This window comes from Tachysurus vachellii, chromosome 10 (assembly GCF_030014155.1).
Source record: "Tachysurus vachellii isolate PV-2020 chromosome 10, HZAU_Pvac_v1, whole genome shotgun sequence".
NCBI classification, from domain to species: Eukaryota; Metazoa; Chordata; class Actinopteri; order Siluriformes; family Bagridae; genus Tachysurus; species Tachysurus vachellii.
In genome coordinates, this window is record NC_083469.1 from 18,167,992 (window position 1) to 18,188,047 (window position 20,056).

The 20,056-nt window shown below is 36.8% G+C and overlaps 1 protein-coding gene across 3 annotated transcripts in view; it reads left to right on the top strand.

The window, feature by feature from the left end:
* The window catches only part of nhsl1a (NHS-like 1a), a 51,465-nt gene that overhangs the window by 20,979 nt on the left and 10,430 nt on the right, over positions 1-20,056 (top strand). For 2 of the 3 annotated variants that reach the window (XM_060880064.1, XM_060880066.1), the window contains exons 2-3: positions 16,380-16,532; positions 19,756-19,886. In XM_060880064.1, coding sequence (XP_060736047.1) covers positions 16,380-16,532; positions 19,756-19,886 — 284 coding nt within the window. Of the gene's footprint in view, positions 1-14,273; positions 14,415-16,379; positions 16,533-19,755; positions 19,887-20,056 lie in introns of those variants that run through there. The other variant, XM_060880065.1, reaches the window with a different exon arrangement.

Consider the following 20,056-nt stretch of genomic DNA (forward strand, 5'->3'; position numbering starts at 1 on the left):
TTCTGGGTTTTTCCTAGTCGAACATTGAAACGCAGATTAAAAGGCAAAAAAAAAAAAAACAGTCACAAAGTTTCTATCTTCAGTATTCTTTAAAAGTCCTAATAATGTTTTAAAACAAAATACTATTTTATTATATACTATTATCCCTTTGGAGATCAATAAAGCACATCCATCCATCAATAGAGTCTGTGTATGCCCAGCTACCTATCTGTTCATCCATCCATCATAGTTTCTTCAAATGCTAAAGTCAAACATTGTAATTATTAGGTGTAACAACCTATATAACAATATATACAATATATACAAGTATATTTCAGCCCATGGTCTTGAAATGTGACCACACTACTTGAATTAAAAGTCATTTGAAATGCGTAGTATGTCTGCAGATATGTTGATTCCGTGTCAGATCCTCATGAACATATAACCATACACAAATACACACACAGACACACCCTGCACAGCTGCTTGGTGTGTGCAGACCCTCCCTAGCATTAATGGAATTTTGTATGTGATCCACTAAGTTTGAGACCTTGAGCTTGTCTTTTACACATTCCCAGAGATCAGATGGAAAACAAAGGAAGGTCATTCTTCTTTAGGATTAGAAGAGGAAGAAGAAGAAGGAAAGAAGAAGAAAAAGACGAATGCAGTGGTCCTAATTGAAAATCTTAATTTTCAAGAGGAGTATTCACTCCTATTGTGTTGGGAATGTGGGATATTTTAAATGAATAAATGGGATTGACTAGCTAGAGCACACTGGCTAATTATAATAATATAATAATAATAATTATAATTATTCTACATTTATGGCAATTAGCAGACACTCTTATTCAGAGTGATTTACATTTTTATTTCTATTTCCACAACTGAGCAATTGAGGGTTAAGGGCCTTGCTCAGGGTCCCAGCAGTGGCACTTTGGTGGACCCGGGGTTTGAACCCATGACCTCCCGATCAGTAGTCCAAAACAGGATAATGACCTTAACCTCTGAGCTACCACATGTTCTAGTTTTCGCTATACTATGATGTTAGGGTTAGTATAATAATATAATAATAGTATTTGAATCTTCTTGCTTAACATTCTTATCCTTTAATGTGTGCCTTTTTCCACATCCACATTTGGGTCAGGACAGCTATTTCTATACCGTTCCCAAAGATCTCAAGTATACCACAACCTTATCTTTTGAGCTAGTGCTTAAGTGCTACTGTTGCTTTACTGTAAAGTTCACAATCTTTCCTTTTGGTAAACCATGTATATGCATCAATGTCCTCTGAGCCACAGATTGTTGTTCTAATAAAACTACTATTGAAATCCACCAGAGTTTAAGCATTGGAATTGAAAGAATGCAACTTTTGGCTTGAAGCTTAAGTTCCATTGCTTTGATAAGACTTATTAAATAGCATGTCATTCCACCAGTATGGCACCGACATTGACTTGAGTGACTATATATAAACAAATATGTCGGCATGTTAAATATGTGCATGCTAATATAGATTGTGTCAGTGAGCCTTGGCTTAGTTATGAATTACATATTAGAAGAGGAGTGCAGTAAGTGGTTAACATGTTTGCCTCCTATGTCTAGTGATGAAGGTTTGATTACTGCATTTACCCTGTGTGCCTGGAGGTTGTGAGGTTTCCAGTACTAATAGGGTTTCCTCTGTGTACTCTGGTTTTCTCCATCAATCCAACGTCATGCATTGCAGGATATTTGGCACCTCTAAATTGCCCATCCAGGGTGTTCCTAGACTTGTGCCCCAATTCCCCTGGGATAGACGTAAGGTTTCATGTGTCCATGTGTAGGATAAGTGGTACAGAAAATGGATGGATGGATGGATGGTACAAGGGTGTTGTTGAGCCAGATATGAGAAAAACATTATTTTATTGATGCCAAAATGTAGTCAGCAACTGATCTACTAAAGGTTTTTCTCGCATTATTTGAAATAGCATATACAGATTAATATACACAGATAGTCTAACATTGCATTTCATATTAAAAGAACATTTTTGTCAATGAAACATATGCTAGTTAAAAGTATGCTAAGAATGATACTTATTATAGGACATACTGATAACCTACAGTGTTTCCTCTCGTAAATAAACCAAAAAAACACTTGTTTAATTTCCCCATAGGATGTGGTTATACCCAAAGAATTTTAATATACAAAGGCACTACGAAACCAATCATGGTAAAACGTCCACATGAATTTGCCACCCATGCTTCAAATGTTTCTCCCCCAAGCTTCTTGGTCTATGGCAGCCATTGTTGCTCAATCCCAGTTTTTCTATCCTGATGAAATGGTCGAGTAACTACAGAATGTTACAGCCATCTAGCCAAATTACAGCCATCTGAGTCTATCTAGCATCACCTCTGGGGTCATTGTGTTCTTGGTGCACCTTGTGGGAGAGCCTTATTTCTACTGAGTCACTGGGTTGTGTTATTTAATTGGGTGTTCAGCTTGGTTTGTTATCTAAAGCTGACCAAAAACTTTAGACCTTTAGAAATGTAAAAGTCTACAGCAGGTAAGGTTTTACTGTATACTGTGATCTGGCAGAACCTAAAAGTATTTTTCAAAACTTTAGAAAGTTATTTTACCAAGAGTGTATTTAACGTGTCTATCTGCCTCATGCATTCTTTTTAAATGAAATAAAGCAGTAAAGTTGCATTAGAATCAATGTGAAAATCTTGTTTAATAACACACTATTGTATCCATGGTAAAGTGTGCAGCAGCTGTGAAAACTAATATCTTTGCAGCAGTCAGGTCATTAAAGGCTGAAATTGTCAGCCGGATAAATGGCTTCAAGATGAACTGGACACAACAATGGCTTTCTCAGTAGAGCTCCTAAACTACAGTATTAAATACCCAGTGGTGTTAGCGGTTCACTGTTTGGAACAGAGATACTTGATAGCTTTTGCTTATGACAAGATGGAACTGGGTTGATGTGGGGGAAACCTGAAAAAATCTTTATTTCACCGAAAAAAAAATAAATAATATTGCTGAATGATACTGATACCCAACAACAATTACATTACATTATAACCACAAACTGTGCTTGGACCTGTTTGGGGTTCACCAAAGTACCAAAGCTGTTAGTGTAACTATATTTCCAAGTTATTTTAAGTACCTTTAACAATATCACTGATTTAAATCTGCAACATCATCAGTGGAGGTTTTTGTTGCTGTTGGTGTTTTTAACTGCAGTAGGCAACTGAAAAGTCTTTTTTTTGTCACTTTTGTCTTTCAAGCTTGCTGTAAGGGAGTCTAAAAGATCATGAACTGTTTTTTCTATTAAAAAAACCTTAACAACCGGGAGGAGAAAGACAGACCCAGATGCAGGATAGCTTCAAATAAATTGGTTTAATAACTTAAATACACTGAACATGAACACAGACGAAACTAGACAGGACGAAGGACGAGGAAGAATGACATACACTGATGAGGATTCCACCCTGCCATAGGCAACGCGGCACGGTTATATAGACATGACAATTAACACATAGGGAACAGGTGTGCAGAGACGGGGAGGAGTAAACCTGGGCGGGGCAGACACGTGACACCCAACATAAACAGAAGCACATGAAACACCTCAAAATGAACGCTGTAATGCATCAAGCACCTATCTTAAGCAGCCAAATATTATCATTATTACCAAACATGCTCAGATTTGTTGGTGTTTAGCAATAATTTAATCTCATTGCTTGCTCTGTGAAGTGGTGAGGACCTAAGTTTTTTAAGTTTGGCATCAGGGATGAAATTTGGATTTCACTCTTCATGTTTTTGGCATGTTAGTGCTAGAATTTCACTATGGCAGACATCCATTGAGCTGAGCTCGAGGTTTGCATCAGACCTTGGGTGGACCATAATCAGATCTGAGTGTGATGAAATAGCTGATTGCAGTATTTCTAGCCAAGATGTGCAAATAAAGTGATGTAATAGGCATGTTATAGGTTTGTTTATATTGTTCTTTGTTATGAGTGATCCCTCACGTATGGAACACAGCTCGTGTATCATTCAAGCCATGAAATTTATCTTTTGTTCAGTCTTTGATTCTTACCACAACGATTCTGTGTTTTCTGTGTGTGATCGTGTGTGTGTGTGTGTGTGTGTGTGTGTGTGTGTGTCTGTGTGTGCATACGTTCTTATGCTCATTCAAGATCCTTAGGGTTGCCACGTATCCGGTTTTCTCTGGACAGTCCGGTTTTCAAGGTGTCCAGTTTTAACTGTAATTTGATCTTTTTTCTTTTTTTTTTTGCAATATACTGCAGTAGGGAAAAAAAGCAGTAAATACTTGGCTTTTTTAATTAACAGTTTATCTTAAAGAAAGCTGCCACAAATCACAGTAAAGAAAAAGCACTGAATGGTCAAGACAATATTCCAAAAAGAAGGAAACAAAAATTCACAATCTTATCAAGCCCGTGTTCTTGTTCGAATCTGCATTTGGTTTAATTTCACACTGAAGTTTCAGGTTTATTTGACATGTGCACAAAATGTCAGGGGCAGTTGTACATTGAAATGCTTGAAATGAGGATCAGGTGCTGTACTCTAGTAAAAGTAGTAGCACTAATATTGAAGGGGAAATTTGGTACAATAAATATGTAGGTAATGTGCAGATCCTAACTTTAGACCCTGGAATATGTCCAGTTACACAATATGTAAAACATAATAAAATGATATTAAAGTAAATATTAGCTATGTGCAAAATATAGTGTCTGAGCAGAAGAGTGCTGACTTCCATAAGCTTCTTTTGAAGAACAATCCGCTCCTGATAGCAGCAAGGTTAAAAACCACATCGCTGGACGAAACTTTAAGGGGTGTGTCTAATGCAATACCGACCTTAAATATGTCTTATGGCATAGGGTTGTCCGGTTTTGGCATGCTGAACAGGCAATATAACTACTTATTGATTACCAGCAGGTGGCGTACATGCTCATTCTTTTCTTGTACATCAAGAAACAGGAGAGAAATGTCTCACATGTGATGAGGAGCTTGTAGAGACCTCTACAGGTTTGAGATTAGCATCATAGTTTAATCACAAGGCTTTGCATACAAATAGTGAGAGCAGATAAACAAGTAAACTGAGTGAGGGTGACTGATGTATAAGACTTTTAGTGAGACCAATAGCAATAATCGCTTACTCCAAGTTGACCATCTGCAGTGTGGGAGCCTCTCGTTATTAGCACTTGGATGGAGACGGATAATCCAGTTTTACAGATTAGCTGAACAAAGTAGGCAAGCTATTGCTATTGCATCCTTTCAATCTAGACTCCCTGAAAGTTGAGCGATATTAACAGTCTTGTTTTGATTTTTATTTCCTTCTTCTTCATCATTTGAGATGAAATCTCCGGATTCCCATTTTATTTAGATTTATAGTCAGTAGCTTTCTTGTGAAGACTGACTCTGTGGAGATTCGAAACTTGCTTAGATTTTTACAGTGCTTTAAGTTGAACTCATTCCAGCTTATACTGTTTAAGGTCAACTCATAATTTTAAGTGCTTTTGATGCATGCAACTATATTCGAATGCTGAATCTGAGGAACTGTTATAAAGTGGAAGATGATCGCGTACTTAGACTGCACCTCTCACCGACCAGAAGGGAAATGCTGGAACAGGACCTACTATGAAGATGAGGACGAGCTCATTCCGCTTTACATCAGCAAGCCAAACAACCTCCACCCCAAGAATCTTTGTCGCAGGCCCCTCACCGCAAAGATCCACCAGCAGCAAGATAGACTTTGGCAGTCCAGGTACTGGGATGGAACTCGAGTACTTAAGAGCATGCAACCACTAAAAACGCAGCACAGCAGCACTTTCAAGCCCATGCAGGAGGATATTTCAGGTAGAGCTTCCAGACACTGTCAGCAGGAGCTCATTCACTGCAAGATCTATAGATTTTCTTTGTCATATATGTTTTCTAATTGGCTCGTAACCCTGAAGTGAGGCTGACAGAATATATTGTTTTTCTCTGAAGCGATGGTTTTTGTTATCAGATGGAATTAGCAGGTGTTGAAACAGTATGAGAAGGGCCTGGGGCTGTGAAGGGTTTGATAGGTTTGTTGGAAGGAGTACACAGTTTAAGGTTTAAGGGTGTTGTTTAAACCAGTGTATATTTTTGTGCCTAAGCTAGAATTTGAAATCTTCACAGTCCTAGGCAAGCCAAGACAAGCAAGCTCCTGAAGCCGTCACTGACAAGCGGTGTTAAAATAAAACACAGAAGCGAGTTTAATTAGATAAACTCGCTGAATAAATCAGGAAGCATAGGTGAGCATTCTTCTTCTAAGTCTTTTGATAGTCTCTTACATGTGGATTCACCCTAAAATTAGAAGTGTATAGAATACAAAGATATAATTCATAGAAACCATACAAAAATATAATTCTTTATTTTGGGCAAACATTCCATTATATTTGTACATTTTTTTTTTTTTTTGCCCTGAAATAAAAAATAACATATTGTAGGCTGCTCTGTGATGGTGTCAGAATTAATATTAATGACTTGACTTAATTTAATGAGTCGGTGAATAATTTAATTAAAATATGCCTCATACTGCAACTGCCACATGGAGACTGTGTTTCTGTGACAGATTTTCATGAAATTCCTGTCAACAAAAGCAGATGCTAATTTCTTAGGATCCTCCAGGGAGGTGGGGATTTTAAATATACTTCCTGATAGCCGGTGTAACTTGGATACAGTGCTTCCATATATGTAAAATTTTGGCATATCACTGTCATTGAGTACTGTATGTGCACCTATTCTGCATCTGATCTCATTTTAAAACACAGATGAAGCTCCAGATACTTAAATACTATCAGAGACGATCACGTTGCGGTAACTGCTCATCCGACCTGGCAATATAGAGACAGATGTCTCTCAAGGGGTGTGCTACAGTATACAGAGCTCCATTCAGTTTGTTTTATTGTGCAGGTTTTTGAAATGTTCTCCAATGTGCAATACACCGTTAGTGCCCGGCAGCAGTTGTGCAATTTTTTATCCAGCCCCACTGGTCTGTAGTCCATCTTCTTGTACTAGACCTTTCAGATGCTTAGGGTAAATCCTAAGATAATAAATTGAGTTAACCTTTTTAAAAATAACAATAAAAAAGGTTTATTTGTATTTCATTTGCAACTTTTCCATCTCTTTAGTAGGAGATTTCTTAATACCCTCCACCAGATGGCACCAGTTTTAAATTCTAAAACAAATTCACCAAATTGATCATATTCTGTGGGCCATACTATGCAATATTCAATAGCAGCAAAACGCACTGTTGTGAAAAAATCGCTTTTTAAATGTACTGTCCAAGTCAGATGAGGTTTTAGATGTATTTTCAAGGGCACCATGGTTTAGAGGTAGGCTGATTTTATTTTTATTTTTAGTTATAAAATCAGATTAGTTGACTTACAGGAAGCAAGATGTCACCCTGTATTCATTTTGATGCCATTTGGATGATTTCACTGCAGGGTTTTCACAGGAAAATAGCAGTCCCCATGGTGTGGGGAATAAGTAGCTCAGCAAGGGATTTTCAACATGGTTGTCGACTGATGCAAGCACTAATACCTATAAAGCAAGCAAGCATTATATAGCATATTGTCAAATTACAGTTGGCCTTTCATATAAAACTTTCAACTAAATAGACTTTTCATATGCATAAATAGGTAAAGCATTAAGGGAGTGTTTTTTCACACAGTGATTATTTGTTATACATTCCAAAATGTATGATTAAATCTCCAACATCAAAGAATATGAAGTCATAAGACTTAACAATCGATGATAAATATCTATGACTCAGGGCTGCTGATTATGAAAATGCTGCATGAACAATGGCTGCTAAGTTCTGGGTAATAAGATACCAGCATGATTGGCTCTACTGTTGTCATGTTCTGTTTGAACCAATGAGCAGCCGGCTTCAAGCACTGGGGCTCTGTAAAGCAGAAATGGCTCACACACATTGGGGATCTGCATCCTTAACTTCTTGGCATGCAGTATGTTAAGACTTTTTTGTGTTTTAAATCTTGTATGTCATACATAATTATCAGAATGCATATCCATATGCTTACGTATCTTTACTAATATTTTAGCAAAATCACACTGGAATAACATCTAACACATGGAATAACAGGGCACAGGAAAATTTAATCTTAGTCTTGGTTATTGGTTTCAATAAATTTGGTCTCTGTTACAACCTTACTGAAGAAAACCTAGAATACTGTAAAACGATCATTTTATTCTAGCTGTGTTTCAAATATTATTAAAGGGAAAAATTAAAAGTATTCACATTTGTCTTTTTTAAATTAAATTGTATTTGAATTCCCATGTTTTGCCAAAACTATTGTAGATTGCTCCAGAAATAGTATACAGAAAAAAATAATAGGTACAAATCCACAGAATGTAATTATCCTGAGCACCGTAACTTGATTGCTAAGGTAACAATATAGCATTGGTTCTGCTGTTTGAATTAAATAATAGTTAAATTACTGAATAAATAGCATTGTAAAAAGTGCATGGATCGCTTTGGGAAAAACAGGGCATGAATCATTTGTGCAAAGTGCAAAAAAAGTCAAATCTAGGATGCACTCAACATTTACGCTACTGTTACATTGCTAATAGCAATCTATCAATCTAATGAGTTATTGTAGTTCAGTTTGTATTTAAACTGTCGGTGCTTCATCACATTGCTTACTGTGACTGCCAGAATCATGTACCTGCTTATAATCTGTGTAGCTGGCAAATCTTTAGTACATTAGTATAGTACATTTTTATGACTATATGCATTCCCCTTTAACCACTGGCACTAAGATTTTATATGTTTGAATTTATTAGCCAAAGTGAATCTATATAAGTGTCTGAGTAGAAATTATGCATGCACTTAAACTAACCCTTAAACTGGCACATAAATTTTAGTTTAAAGTTTAGTATTGAAGGCTTGAAAAAATTCACGTCACTTTCACTACATTCTCACTTTACCCAAGATCCACCCAGAACCCAACCCTTGCTCACATAACATCTTGTAGACGTGTAATGGTAATATCTAAAAGGCTCTAGTATTCTCTGCTGATTTATTGTAGGAGGTCAAATTTCCCATTTAGCTGGAGCCGGCCCAGTTTTCTGACACAGATATTGGCACACTTTTCGATCTTCTGGCAGAGCAGACATTTCACAGATCAATAAGACACATATGTCCATGCAGAGACAGTAAAGCTAGTGTCTGTATTATTAATGAGTTTGGTCTCTGCATTTATCCCTTGTGACGTATCAATTCTATACACCACATAGAATGTATGATATATGGAAGGCGTGTGTTTTGTCGCAATTGTTTTAACTGAGGGCTTTTTTTTTAATTTATTTTATGTAAAGTATCCAAATCTACAATATAATATAACAGTGTAATTACTGTAATTTGCCTTCTAATGAACTAATAAAGTGCTGTTGGCATGGTAACAGATTGGCCTGGACTATAATAAATAATTTTTTGTTAATTTGTGTGGATATTTCTTTTCTTTTTCTTTTTTTTTGGAAGGAATTTGGGAATTTAATTGTTTTGGATAAAGAAAATGTATTTTCTATATCCAAAACAATTAAATTCCCAAATTTCTTCCAAAATTATTATTTTTAAAATTTATTTATTAAATTTTTATTTATGTCATTATTAGAGTTGCAGGAGCTTACACTTATAGAACCTCGCAAAAGAATGGGTGAGATTTTTTTTTAATTATTATGTAACTGTAGGGTTAGTGAACGCCGATATCGATTGCAATACATAGCAGAGCTTCTTGCATTGTATACTGTGGCAGAGCAGTGATGTTGCATTGGATTGGAGGTGTGATGTCTAAGCAGCGGTGTGTGTGAAGGGTACTGTAGGTCTGCAGTGTGTGCGTCTTCTGCTTTGCCTGCATTGTGTTAGCTCTATTTTGGCTGGGAACACAGATATGCTTGTGGTTCTGCAGTGGTTAAGATGATTTTAAATCAAAAATGTATCCAATGGCAACATATGCTTTTTATGTCCTCATATATTTTACCCTATTATGAACATATGCAAAAATGTTTTTCACTAAACACCAAACTAATACTCACTAGGTCTCCCGTTTTGTTCTTAGATCAACAAGGTATGTGGAATTTTGCTGTAAGATTCTGGTCTATACTGACAAAATCCCAGCACCGCCTGTGAAACTCAGGTTCTACCAAATCCCAATGGTGCTCTATCGGGGCAGCGACATGGTCAGCAACAATACCCAGATAACCTGTGGCTTTCAAATGATCCTTGACTGTATTGGCTGAAAGGTTCTTAAGCTGAGGCAGGTTGGGCCAGAGTATATACAGTCATGGGAAAAATAAAGTACACCCTTCTTTATTCTAGGTTTTTATTTATCAAATCCTAAATCACAATTGTACGGTGCATGTCAACTTCCATAAACAAGCAAATACCCTCAGGTGGTGACTCAGGTGGTAAAGGCTGTTGAGTGGGAGATTGGGGTTCAAGCCCCAGCGCTGCCAAGCTTCCACTGTTGGGCCCTTGAGCAAGGCCCTTAATCCTTACTGCTCCATAAATGCTGTATCATGGCTGACCGTGTACTCCGACTCAAACTGGGATAGTTTGGGATATGTGACTAAAAGAATTTCACTGTGCTGTAATGTATATGTGACAAATAAAGGCTTCTATAATCTAAAGAGATCATTATGTAGTCTTTTTCTTTTCTTCTCAAAAAGTTAACCAACATTCAGAAACCAGGTGTGAAAAATAAGTACACCCTATAATAACACGTAGAACCACAATTAACAACATTAAATTGTTTTAAAGGAGTTTATCAGAGAAATATTCGCAACAACATTGCTTAAGCTCAGTGATTCTCCTTCTCCGAGGTCATGGCTGATATTTTTTTCTCTCCCGGGAATTTCATACACAACAGTCTCTAGAGCTTCAAAAATAATGTTGCAAAATACACCATTTCATTAAACTACAATTTAAACCATGTGTTATGGTTGAATAAGACTTAAATTCATTACATTGAATTAATAAATGAAATAAAAAATTCTGGTCATGAACACCTGGGAAGAGATACACAGGTTATCACAAGTCAAAATGTTGGCATTTCTTCTTACAACATGACTACTATAGTAATGCCATCTTCCTATTATTTAGCAATCAGAAACTGTTGTCTTTTGTACTGTGTAATAACCGTGAAAGGAGATAAAGCTTCCATGTGTGCTGGCTTGAAGACTTTTGTTCCTCTGCTGTCCATTTTGACATATGACCTTGCCATATTAACATAATATATGCTTTATTGATGGAATTAGCTGAGGGATTTTTGTGAGTAGTTAACACCAACCCATAAGTGCTACTTATCTATGTGGTCACATGTATTTTATGATTTCACTGCAATAACTGAGAGGTATATTTTTGGAAGATTTGCGTCTCTAGCATACGTACAGTAGAATATATGCCATATATCCTTTATATGCCATTTGTAATGTTTTTGTCAACACAAACACAAACCCACAATCTCTAATGCACATGCAGCATTTACAATTTAACAGAAATAGTGGCTTCTTTAAGTGGCTGTCCTTGCCAGTGTGCCTGCCATTAGATTGATGAGTGCTTGTTGACCTGCAGGTGACTGATGACATTGGACCTGAATGGCTCTATTGTGCAGTGCTACGGATTGAAGGACAAATGATAAGAGCTTATTATGGTGATATTGTTAGACCTCACTTGACTGTCGTCATCACTAATAATACCTACTCACTTGTTAAGGGGACTCCACACTATATTTGGATTCTGGTAACCAATCAGTTATATGATTTTTTCCTGCATAAGAAGCAAAAAAAAATTTTTTAGCTTTTATTAAAGAATACAATGATGACTTTTTCTTTATGCAGCAATGCAGTTGTGAATATATAAATATAAAATCAGCTTTAAAGAATATTCATATAGCATCAGTTAAAGTCTGAACAGGGAACATATATTTTATTTAACACTGAACCAGGGCCAGCTTATTTTACAGGGCCAGGTTATCTTTCTCATAACCATTAAAAAATATTTTGTTTTCAGACAAATCCTTTTCAGAGAGTCTCACAGCTCTCGGGACCATGTTTGATCCTGTTCTTGGTTTATAAGCCATATGGAATAAGACAAATATCCCTTTTTGGGGAAGAAAAAGAAAATTAACTTAAACTTAAAACAGCTAAGAAATCTCTGTATGTTAAACCTATTACAAGACATGGATTCCCAACATATTTTGTCATGGGACTTTGTTCTGTAAATTAGTTCCTTTAATTAGGTCAGGCAAGTGATTTCTCTACCCTTCACTCTGCACATTTTCCATAGTACATTTTTCACATCATAAGTGACTCCAATTATTATAGTTAGTACTATGCAGAGGTTATTATGATTCTCAATATTGGGGAGCCTTTTTGAAATGATCACATGCAAAATGTAGAGGCTGTAAATCAGTGTCAATGACAAATCTTACTCCAGTTCCCTGGTGCTGAGTTGATTAGTGAATACATCCTTAACACCCCACTGTTTCTTCACAACTTCGTTGCCATGGTGGTGCCTCAGAGGTGGTAGTCTAGGATTTAAAGCCTTGTTCTGTATGCCCCCAGCTGCTTATATACCACTTTATTGAATGTCTTGTCTGAGGAGGAGACGAGCCACCACAAGCCTGTCTCCTTTTGTAGATCAACCTAGCCCACATAATAGGATCAGCAAGACAGAGACACAGATCATACTGTGAGTCTAGGATACTATGAGGAGTGTGTTAGGAATTTCTTACTAACCGTGAACAAACTGTGGGAATTAGGGCTATGAGGAAGTTTGACTATCATAATTTGTTTTGTTTTTCAACAATGTTTATATCTGTAATCATTCCTCTTGTTGAATTTTTGCTTGAATGCTTTTATTTATATCATTCATTTTACTTCAAATACTTTGAAATCTTAAACGTACTAACCATAAGTCTTATGCGTAGCTGTGAAATATTTCATAGATTCATATTTATTTCCATAGATATTGAAAGTTGGTAAGTCTTTATGATAACGGACAAAATGTTAGCCTTGATAGATGGACACATTCCCGAGTAAAGCCTCTAAATGAGGTCTGGTGTAACCAACTGCAGTCACTCAGTCATTTAGTCAAACACGCTGCTCTTTCTAAGCCCAAGAATTTGTTGGAGAACATTCCTAAAAATGCAGCATCATAAGGTCCATTCAGCGATCGATGAAGTCGATAAAGTTCTGGAGCAGGTTCAAAGCCCATTGAGGGTTGGGTTAGAAAATAATTTACCTCAAAGACAAATTAATAAATTAGTCTGTTGATTGTTTCTTGTAAACTAGATTTTCTTCATCCACTCAAACAATCTAGAATATTTTGTGTAAAAATCTCTGTTTCAGACTTATGCGAGGTAATGTGTTCATGCCTGTTTTTAAATATCAGCTCTAAAGCCCTTTACCTATGGCTGTTTACAATAGAACAGATTTCCTATTCAGACTCAGCCATGAAAAAAGTCCCCAGTCTGTAATTTAATTGTGGTTATCATGCAGGATCTGGTGTCCAGAATATAAATGATGGGTGAATAACTGCACTGAACTACCTATAGCTCTGGACCAACCCTGCACAAAAACGCTGAGTGCTTCATTCATGCTCCGTGTGCATGTGTGCGTGTGCATGTGTGTGAGAGAGAGATAGATAGATAGAGAGAGAGAGAGAGAGAGATGTGGAATGCATGTGAAAGAGAGAAAGAGGTGGCTCTTGCTTGAGCCACTGCAGTACTAAGTCTTAAACAGGACTAGTCAAAATTGCACCTACTTTCACTTGCATTAACTCTTTAGATGACATGCAGTGGCTGAGAGAAGACTTGTGTTAGATAAAGAAACAGTAGCTGCTTGTGAGTGATGATGAATTGCACACTGGTATATCTGCCACTGCAGGGCACCTGCACAGCTTTTGTGTAAAGACAAGGTGACAGAGGACTTTTGCACTATCCGGCAAAACATAAGGACAAGCCTCAAAACTGCTCTGCGGCAAGAGACACAAGGAAACGAAACACAATGCATGAGCAGAGGAAGGGTGGGACTGAAAGAGGCAGAACTGACAGCGATGAGAGTGTGAGAGAGGGAGACAGAGAGAAAGCAAGAAAAAGAGAGCGAGGGGAAAGAAAGTGGGGAGGGGGAGCTTGAACATTGAAGCTTTTCCAGTCAGCATAAAATGAGTAGACGATGTGTGTAAAGTGGGCAGTACCATATGTGATGCTTTTCCCTCCCCGCTCTTGATTTTTGCCTCTATTCCCACACACACTCACACGGACGCAAATGCTAGACTAACATCATCACACATACGTTTCTCAAGAGAAGTCTTCATGCCAGCTTTGAGGTTCCACAATGGTGCTTATTGGCATAACTCTCAAATCCGTCATTAAGTACTTCAGGAAGAAGGGTAAGCTTCTCTTGCCTGATACTTTCTGCAGCCAGGTTTATATCATTGGGCTCAAGGTCAGCTATAGTTTGAGTGTTTATAGGTGCGGGATGTTTCATTGCTGCCACACCAGGCTAGATGCATGTGACTGTACAGGAGAATGAATGTGATTCTCATTGACCTTGCATGTGAAGACTAGCGAAAGGTGACAGGTGTGGTTTGTAATTGGGCTAAATGCTTCAATTTGTCTTGTTGTAGATGACTCCGGAGACTGCAGGACAGTCTCACCGAGAGCACTGCATTTTCATTAGTGTTGCTTAGTGACCAGCATAGACAACAGTTTCTGTTCAAAATAACTGCAAGTATGGCTGATCATGTTTTGTCTCTAGTGTCAGCATCTGACTTTAATAAAATAGTTTGTTATTGAAAAATGTTAGATTAATTAATTAGTTAATGACTGACTAGGGATTTGCTGCAGCCGGTTAATTTTAATGAAGGAAAAAGCTCTTGAAGCAGATGTTGGATCACCTTGAAACAGTTTTTATGATATGTTAGAGATATGAAAATGAGCATCAGTAGGTTTGCAAATGGTGGAATGGAAGTAGAAGGGAAATCAATTTGCAATGGCTATGGAGATTGGAAAGATTAGCATATTTGTCAAAATATTTGAAAATGTACCTGAAAGCTTCACTCTGTTAAACAATAGGTATGATAATAATAATAATAATAATAATAATAATAATATATATATATATATATATATATATATATATATATATATATATATATATATATATATATATATATACATACACGTATATATATATATATATATATATATATATATATATATATATATATATATATATATATATATATATATATATATATATATAAATAACTTACAGTATATATTACACCCTTTTTTATAGTGTTACTTAAAAGGATTTGTTGGGATTAAAATGTCCTAAATCTGCAAAGCATAACCCATCATTTTGAGGTGTGGGTTTGTTCGAAGGGGTTCGGATCACAAGTATTTAATTTCCTTGTGAAACCCCTGTGAAATTAATTCTAACGCTTAAAAGTCACATCAAGTCAGACTCTATACAATGTCACAGAGCTTTTTAGGATTTAGATAGATCTCTGGGGTTTTCCATGGACAGATCATGACACTCTAATTGCACATCAGCCATAGCCTATAATCCAGTTTCTTCCATTTCAGTTGCATTTTCCATAACATTACAAAAAGTGGGGAAAGTTTATTGGGGAGTAAATACTTATGCAATGCATTGTAAATCAGCCCAATCACCAATGTGCACATACGTTCCACTATTTATTAATAAGGTACCAAAGGTACTCAAGGCTTCTGTCATCTTACGATGTTTATAATCTATTCTTCTCACAGGTTTTGATGGGGAAGAATCAATTATCATTGAATCAATCAACATGCCCTTTGAGCATAATAAAGTGTCTGATTTAGTTTTGTTTAGCTCGAGGGGTATAGTATAATTAAAATTGTAATCAGGGTTTGCTCTGAATAACCAGAAACATACAGAGCCACTGTGTTCAGATGCATTGTCCCAGAAATGCTTTATTGGACTGCCGGTAAATATACTGCATTGGACATTACACATGACTTGAGTTTCCAGACCTCCCTTCCTCATGTGCCTGTGACTGTATATTGTCTTTGAATATTCTCATTACAGTCTGGATGAAAATGAATTAAAAAGATTTGTTATGAATGGCTCTAATTCACGTACAAGATCAGTTTACTTAGCTTTGGCTTTGGGATCTGGAGAATCGATGTAAGGCAAATAAATTTCTGACTTGCTGTTTTATGTTAGTTCAAGTCTTGAATAATAAAAGTGACCTCTAATAAATTCTGTCCAAATTTCAGTGCTTTCTATAAATCTTTGTGAACTAATCTTTGACTCATGCTGCACATTCAGTGACCTGTCTGAATTATCTCCTCTTTCTGCCCTTTAGCTGTGTCCAGTTTAGATGAGGAAAGCAAGTGGTCAGTGCATTACACAGCACCCTGGCATCAGCAGGAGAATGTATTCCTGCCAGGAAGCAGACCTCCCTGTGTGGAAGAGCTGCACTGCCAAGCTAAGGTCAACCTGAAGACTGTCCTCAGAGGTGAGACATAGACATAGAGAATTATATTAAAGTGCTGTGAAGATCTAGAATAGTATCCTATGTGAGAGTGTGAGGGAAATGTTAGGGAAAAGAAAGAAGGCTTTGAATGGCAGTGGTGGTTAAAGTGCTTAAGGCTCTGGGTTGTTGATTGGATTGAGGATTGGGGTTCAAGCCCCTGCACTGCCTTGGGCCCTTGAGCAAGGCCTTTAATGCTCACTTCTACAGGGGTGCTGTACTGTATCATGGCTGACCCTGTGCTCCGACCCCCAAGTTCCAAAGTGGGATAAGTGAAAAAATTATTTCACTGTGCTTTAATGTAAATGTGACAAAATGAAGGCTTCTATTCCAAATGCAGTTTGAAAGGTGAAAAAAATATAGTGTATACAAGTGCTATGATAATAGGAGAAACATCTTTAAAAGATAATCTAGAGAAGTGGAATTTGAAGTCAGCTTGTAGTTTACAGGACTTATTCATGGCTGAATGAACACAGAAGTAAAGATTCTTGCATGGTCATGGTATTAGATAAACATATTGTCTTGTAAGTGTCCTGCCTTTTTGTAACAGTGGTGGTTTTAGTGACAGCACCAAAATTATTATTTGCAAGGAAACCTAGTGCCTTTTTTTGTCTCATTTGTATTAGCAATGGCAGCTTTGATGCAGACCAGTAAATACTTATTACAACAAAAACCTTGTAGCAAACCATGAGATCTATTTGAGATTGATGTGTGGGTCAATTTCACATGTACTTGTGAATGAACTGTGTATATTTTAGGTGGAGTCATCTGTTCGGGACAGGTATTTGTATATTATATTTGATAAGGATAGTAGGGAAATATGCGTGTGTGTGTGTGTGTGTGTGTGATACATCCTAACAGTAAGTGTGTTAGAGCTACCAGGTTATAATAAGGACAGTATTAATCCCCTTCTGCTGTGGAATTAATAGAACCTTGACATGTGTTTCTCCCTCTCTGTCTCTCTCTCTCACACACACTAACACACACAGGCCTATGTTAGTTACTGGCCACTGAACACAACTGATTACTGCTGCAGTCACAGGGGATAAAAAATGTTACATACCCTCTAGCTTAACCTTATTTTTAAACCTAAGCCATACTAGCAGACTGTAATTTTTTTGTCAATGTATTGCACAAAAAAAAAAATAAAACGTGATAGTGCTCTGAATATACTGTGTGCTGTTATATATACTATATAGTGATCCTGTAGTATTGTATGTTACAGTGACCTTGTTATAGCATCAGATGATGATCAGGGCATAGCAGGGCACAACTGATCAATACTGGCTCAACAAATGCATAGTGAGATCAGTAAATATTGATGATATTGATGATGGGTGCTTGTCATGACGTAGAGAATGGCTGGGACAAGCAGGGTTTGGACCTAAAATTTTAGGGAGAAACAAAAACTTATTAAAGCATTGCTTGTACCTACAGTGTAATGATATTTTTTCAGTGTATTTGAGAATTTGCCTCATTCCCACTGGGACTGTGTATGTAATACAAAGTACCATGTGTTTAGAAAGTAGGCCATGTGGTTCACACTTGGGTTTTGTTCAGGCTTGCTAAAGTATTTGTTTTTCTTTAAACCACACTAGTTGAACTACAGAAATGCTGCTAAAACCAATTTGCATGTCTTGCATATTCATCTCATTAAAAAGAACTATTAATAGTTTTTTCTAGCATTATATTATTTTGCACAAAGTTATGGCTGGAAAAGGTGTTCTAGCCCAAATGTAGGATAGCTGAAGAGAGCACTGGAACATTTCTGCAATGTCCTAGATAACGTTAGATTGTGTAAGACAGTAACTTCTGTCTTAAAAACTTTTTTGAGGCTGATTTTTTAAGAAGAATTATACGATGAAGGTTTTGGAACATGTAATGGGATATAAAAGTCTGACAGCATTAGTGAAAATGTTTCTATTTCTCATTCTTTTTTTAATTTAATAACAATTTTAATTACAAATTATATTGACAACAACTTGAGTGAAAAGCCTCTTAGCCATTGGTAAAGTATGTCCCCTTTTTTGCTTTGACTGTATTTGTGCACTCGACTTGTCATGGACTCCACAAATTACAGCTAAATCATATGATTTATTTTAGATTTAATCCATTAGGCCTCCGTCTGGCGTTTGCATGTTCTCCCCGTGCCTCGGGGGTTTCCTCCGGGTACTCCGGTTTCCTCCCCCGGTCCAAAGACATGCATGGTAGGTTGATTGGCATCTCTGGAAAATTGTCCGTAGTGAGTGAATGAGAGTGTGTGTGTGTGTGTGTGCCCTGCGATGGATTGGCACTCCGTCCAGGGTGTATCCTGCCTTGATGCCCAATGAAGCCTGAGATAGGCACAGGCTCCCCGTGACCCGAGGTAGTTCGGATAAGCTGTAGAAAATGAGTGAGAGAGGTCACTGTCTGAACACATGATTGAATAGAAGAGATTATAACAATCTGAGGTTTTGTAGAAATCAATTAACATGGTCAGTAGCACACATTTGCTACATTTAAATAGAGACTAGATAATTAATTAGACTAAATATGATAGATAATGAACATTTATCTTCTTTGTTTTAAATATTTAAATTCTTGTATTGTAAAAAGGAATTCTAAAGACTTTCAGTGAGGGGCTCAGGCTTTTGGCCCTCTTAATACCAGCAATGAAAGTTTTTCCTTTTTTCCGGGTTTTATTAGACAAGCAGTCAGTGAAGATCATCATCATTGTGTCAGTCTCATTATGTGGAGGAGCAGGAGAAATCTGTAGATTTATAATCCAGCACATATTCAAGATTATACATTTCAAAACAAAAGATGATGTACAGTATATACCTTTATCATCGCATTCTATCTTGAACTGAAGTGTGTACTACTGTACTTTGTCATGCTATGTGTAACAACAAAAGCTTACTTACCCACAATACAGGCCAGTGAGCCTTTCTTAAACCTTGTAAAACAGATTTTGATAACAGTGACTCAACCTACGTTGGACTTTACCTACCTTACAGTAACTCCATTTCATTTGAACTAAAATGACGGTGTATAAATTTTGTTGTTCTCTCAGGAACAAGCAACATTGCTGTGGCCAACTTTAACCTTCTCATTTTATTCAATTATTTATATAAACATATATGTTATAAGGTATTTTTGTTTGTCAATAATCTGAAATGCTTGCTCTTTTGTCATCTGACAACAGCTTAATGTGCTACTTTCCCCTCAGAATGTGACAAGCTGAGGAAAGATGGCTTTCGTAGTTCCCGGTATTACTCTCAAGGCCCAACATTCTCTTCACCCCTTCTTTCTGATAGAGATGGGCAACTAGACCAAGATGAAACGGAGAAGAATAAAAAGGTAAACATCTCAAGTACACTCTCAAGTATAGCCACCCAATATTCAATACTCATTATCGACCCAGCTTTTTGATCTGCCTTTAGACCAATCAAATCTACACAAGGAAATAGTAGGGATAACTCATATGATATTAATACTTGATAATACCATTATACTACTTAATACTACTT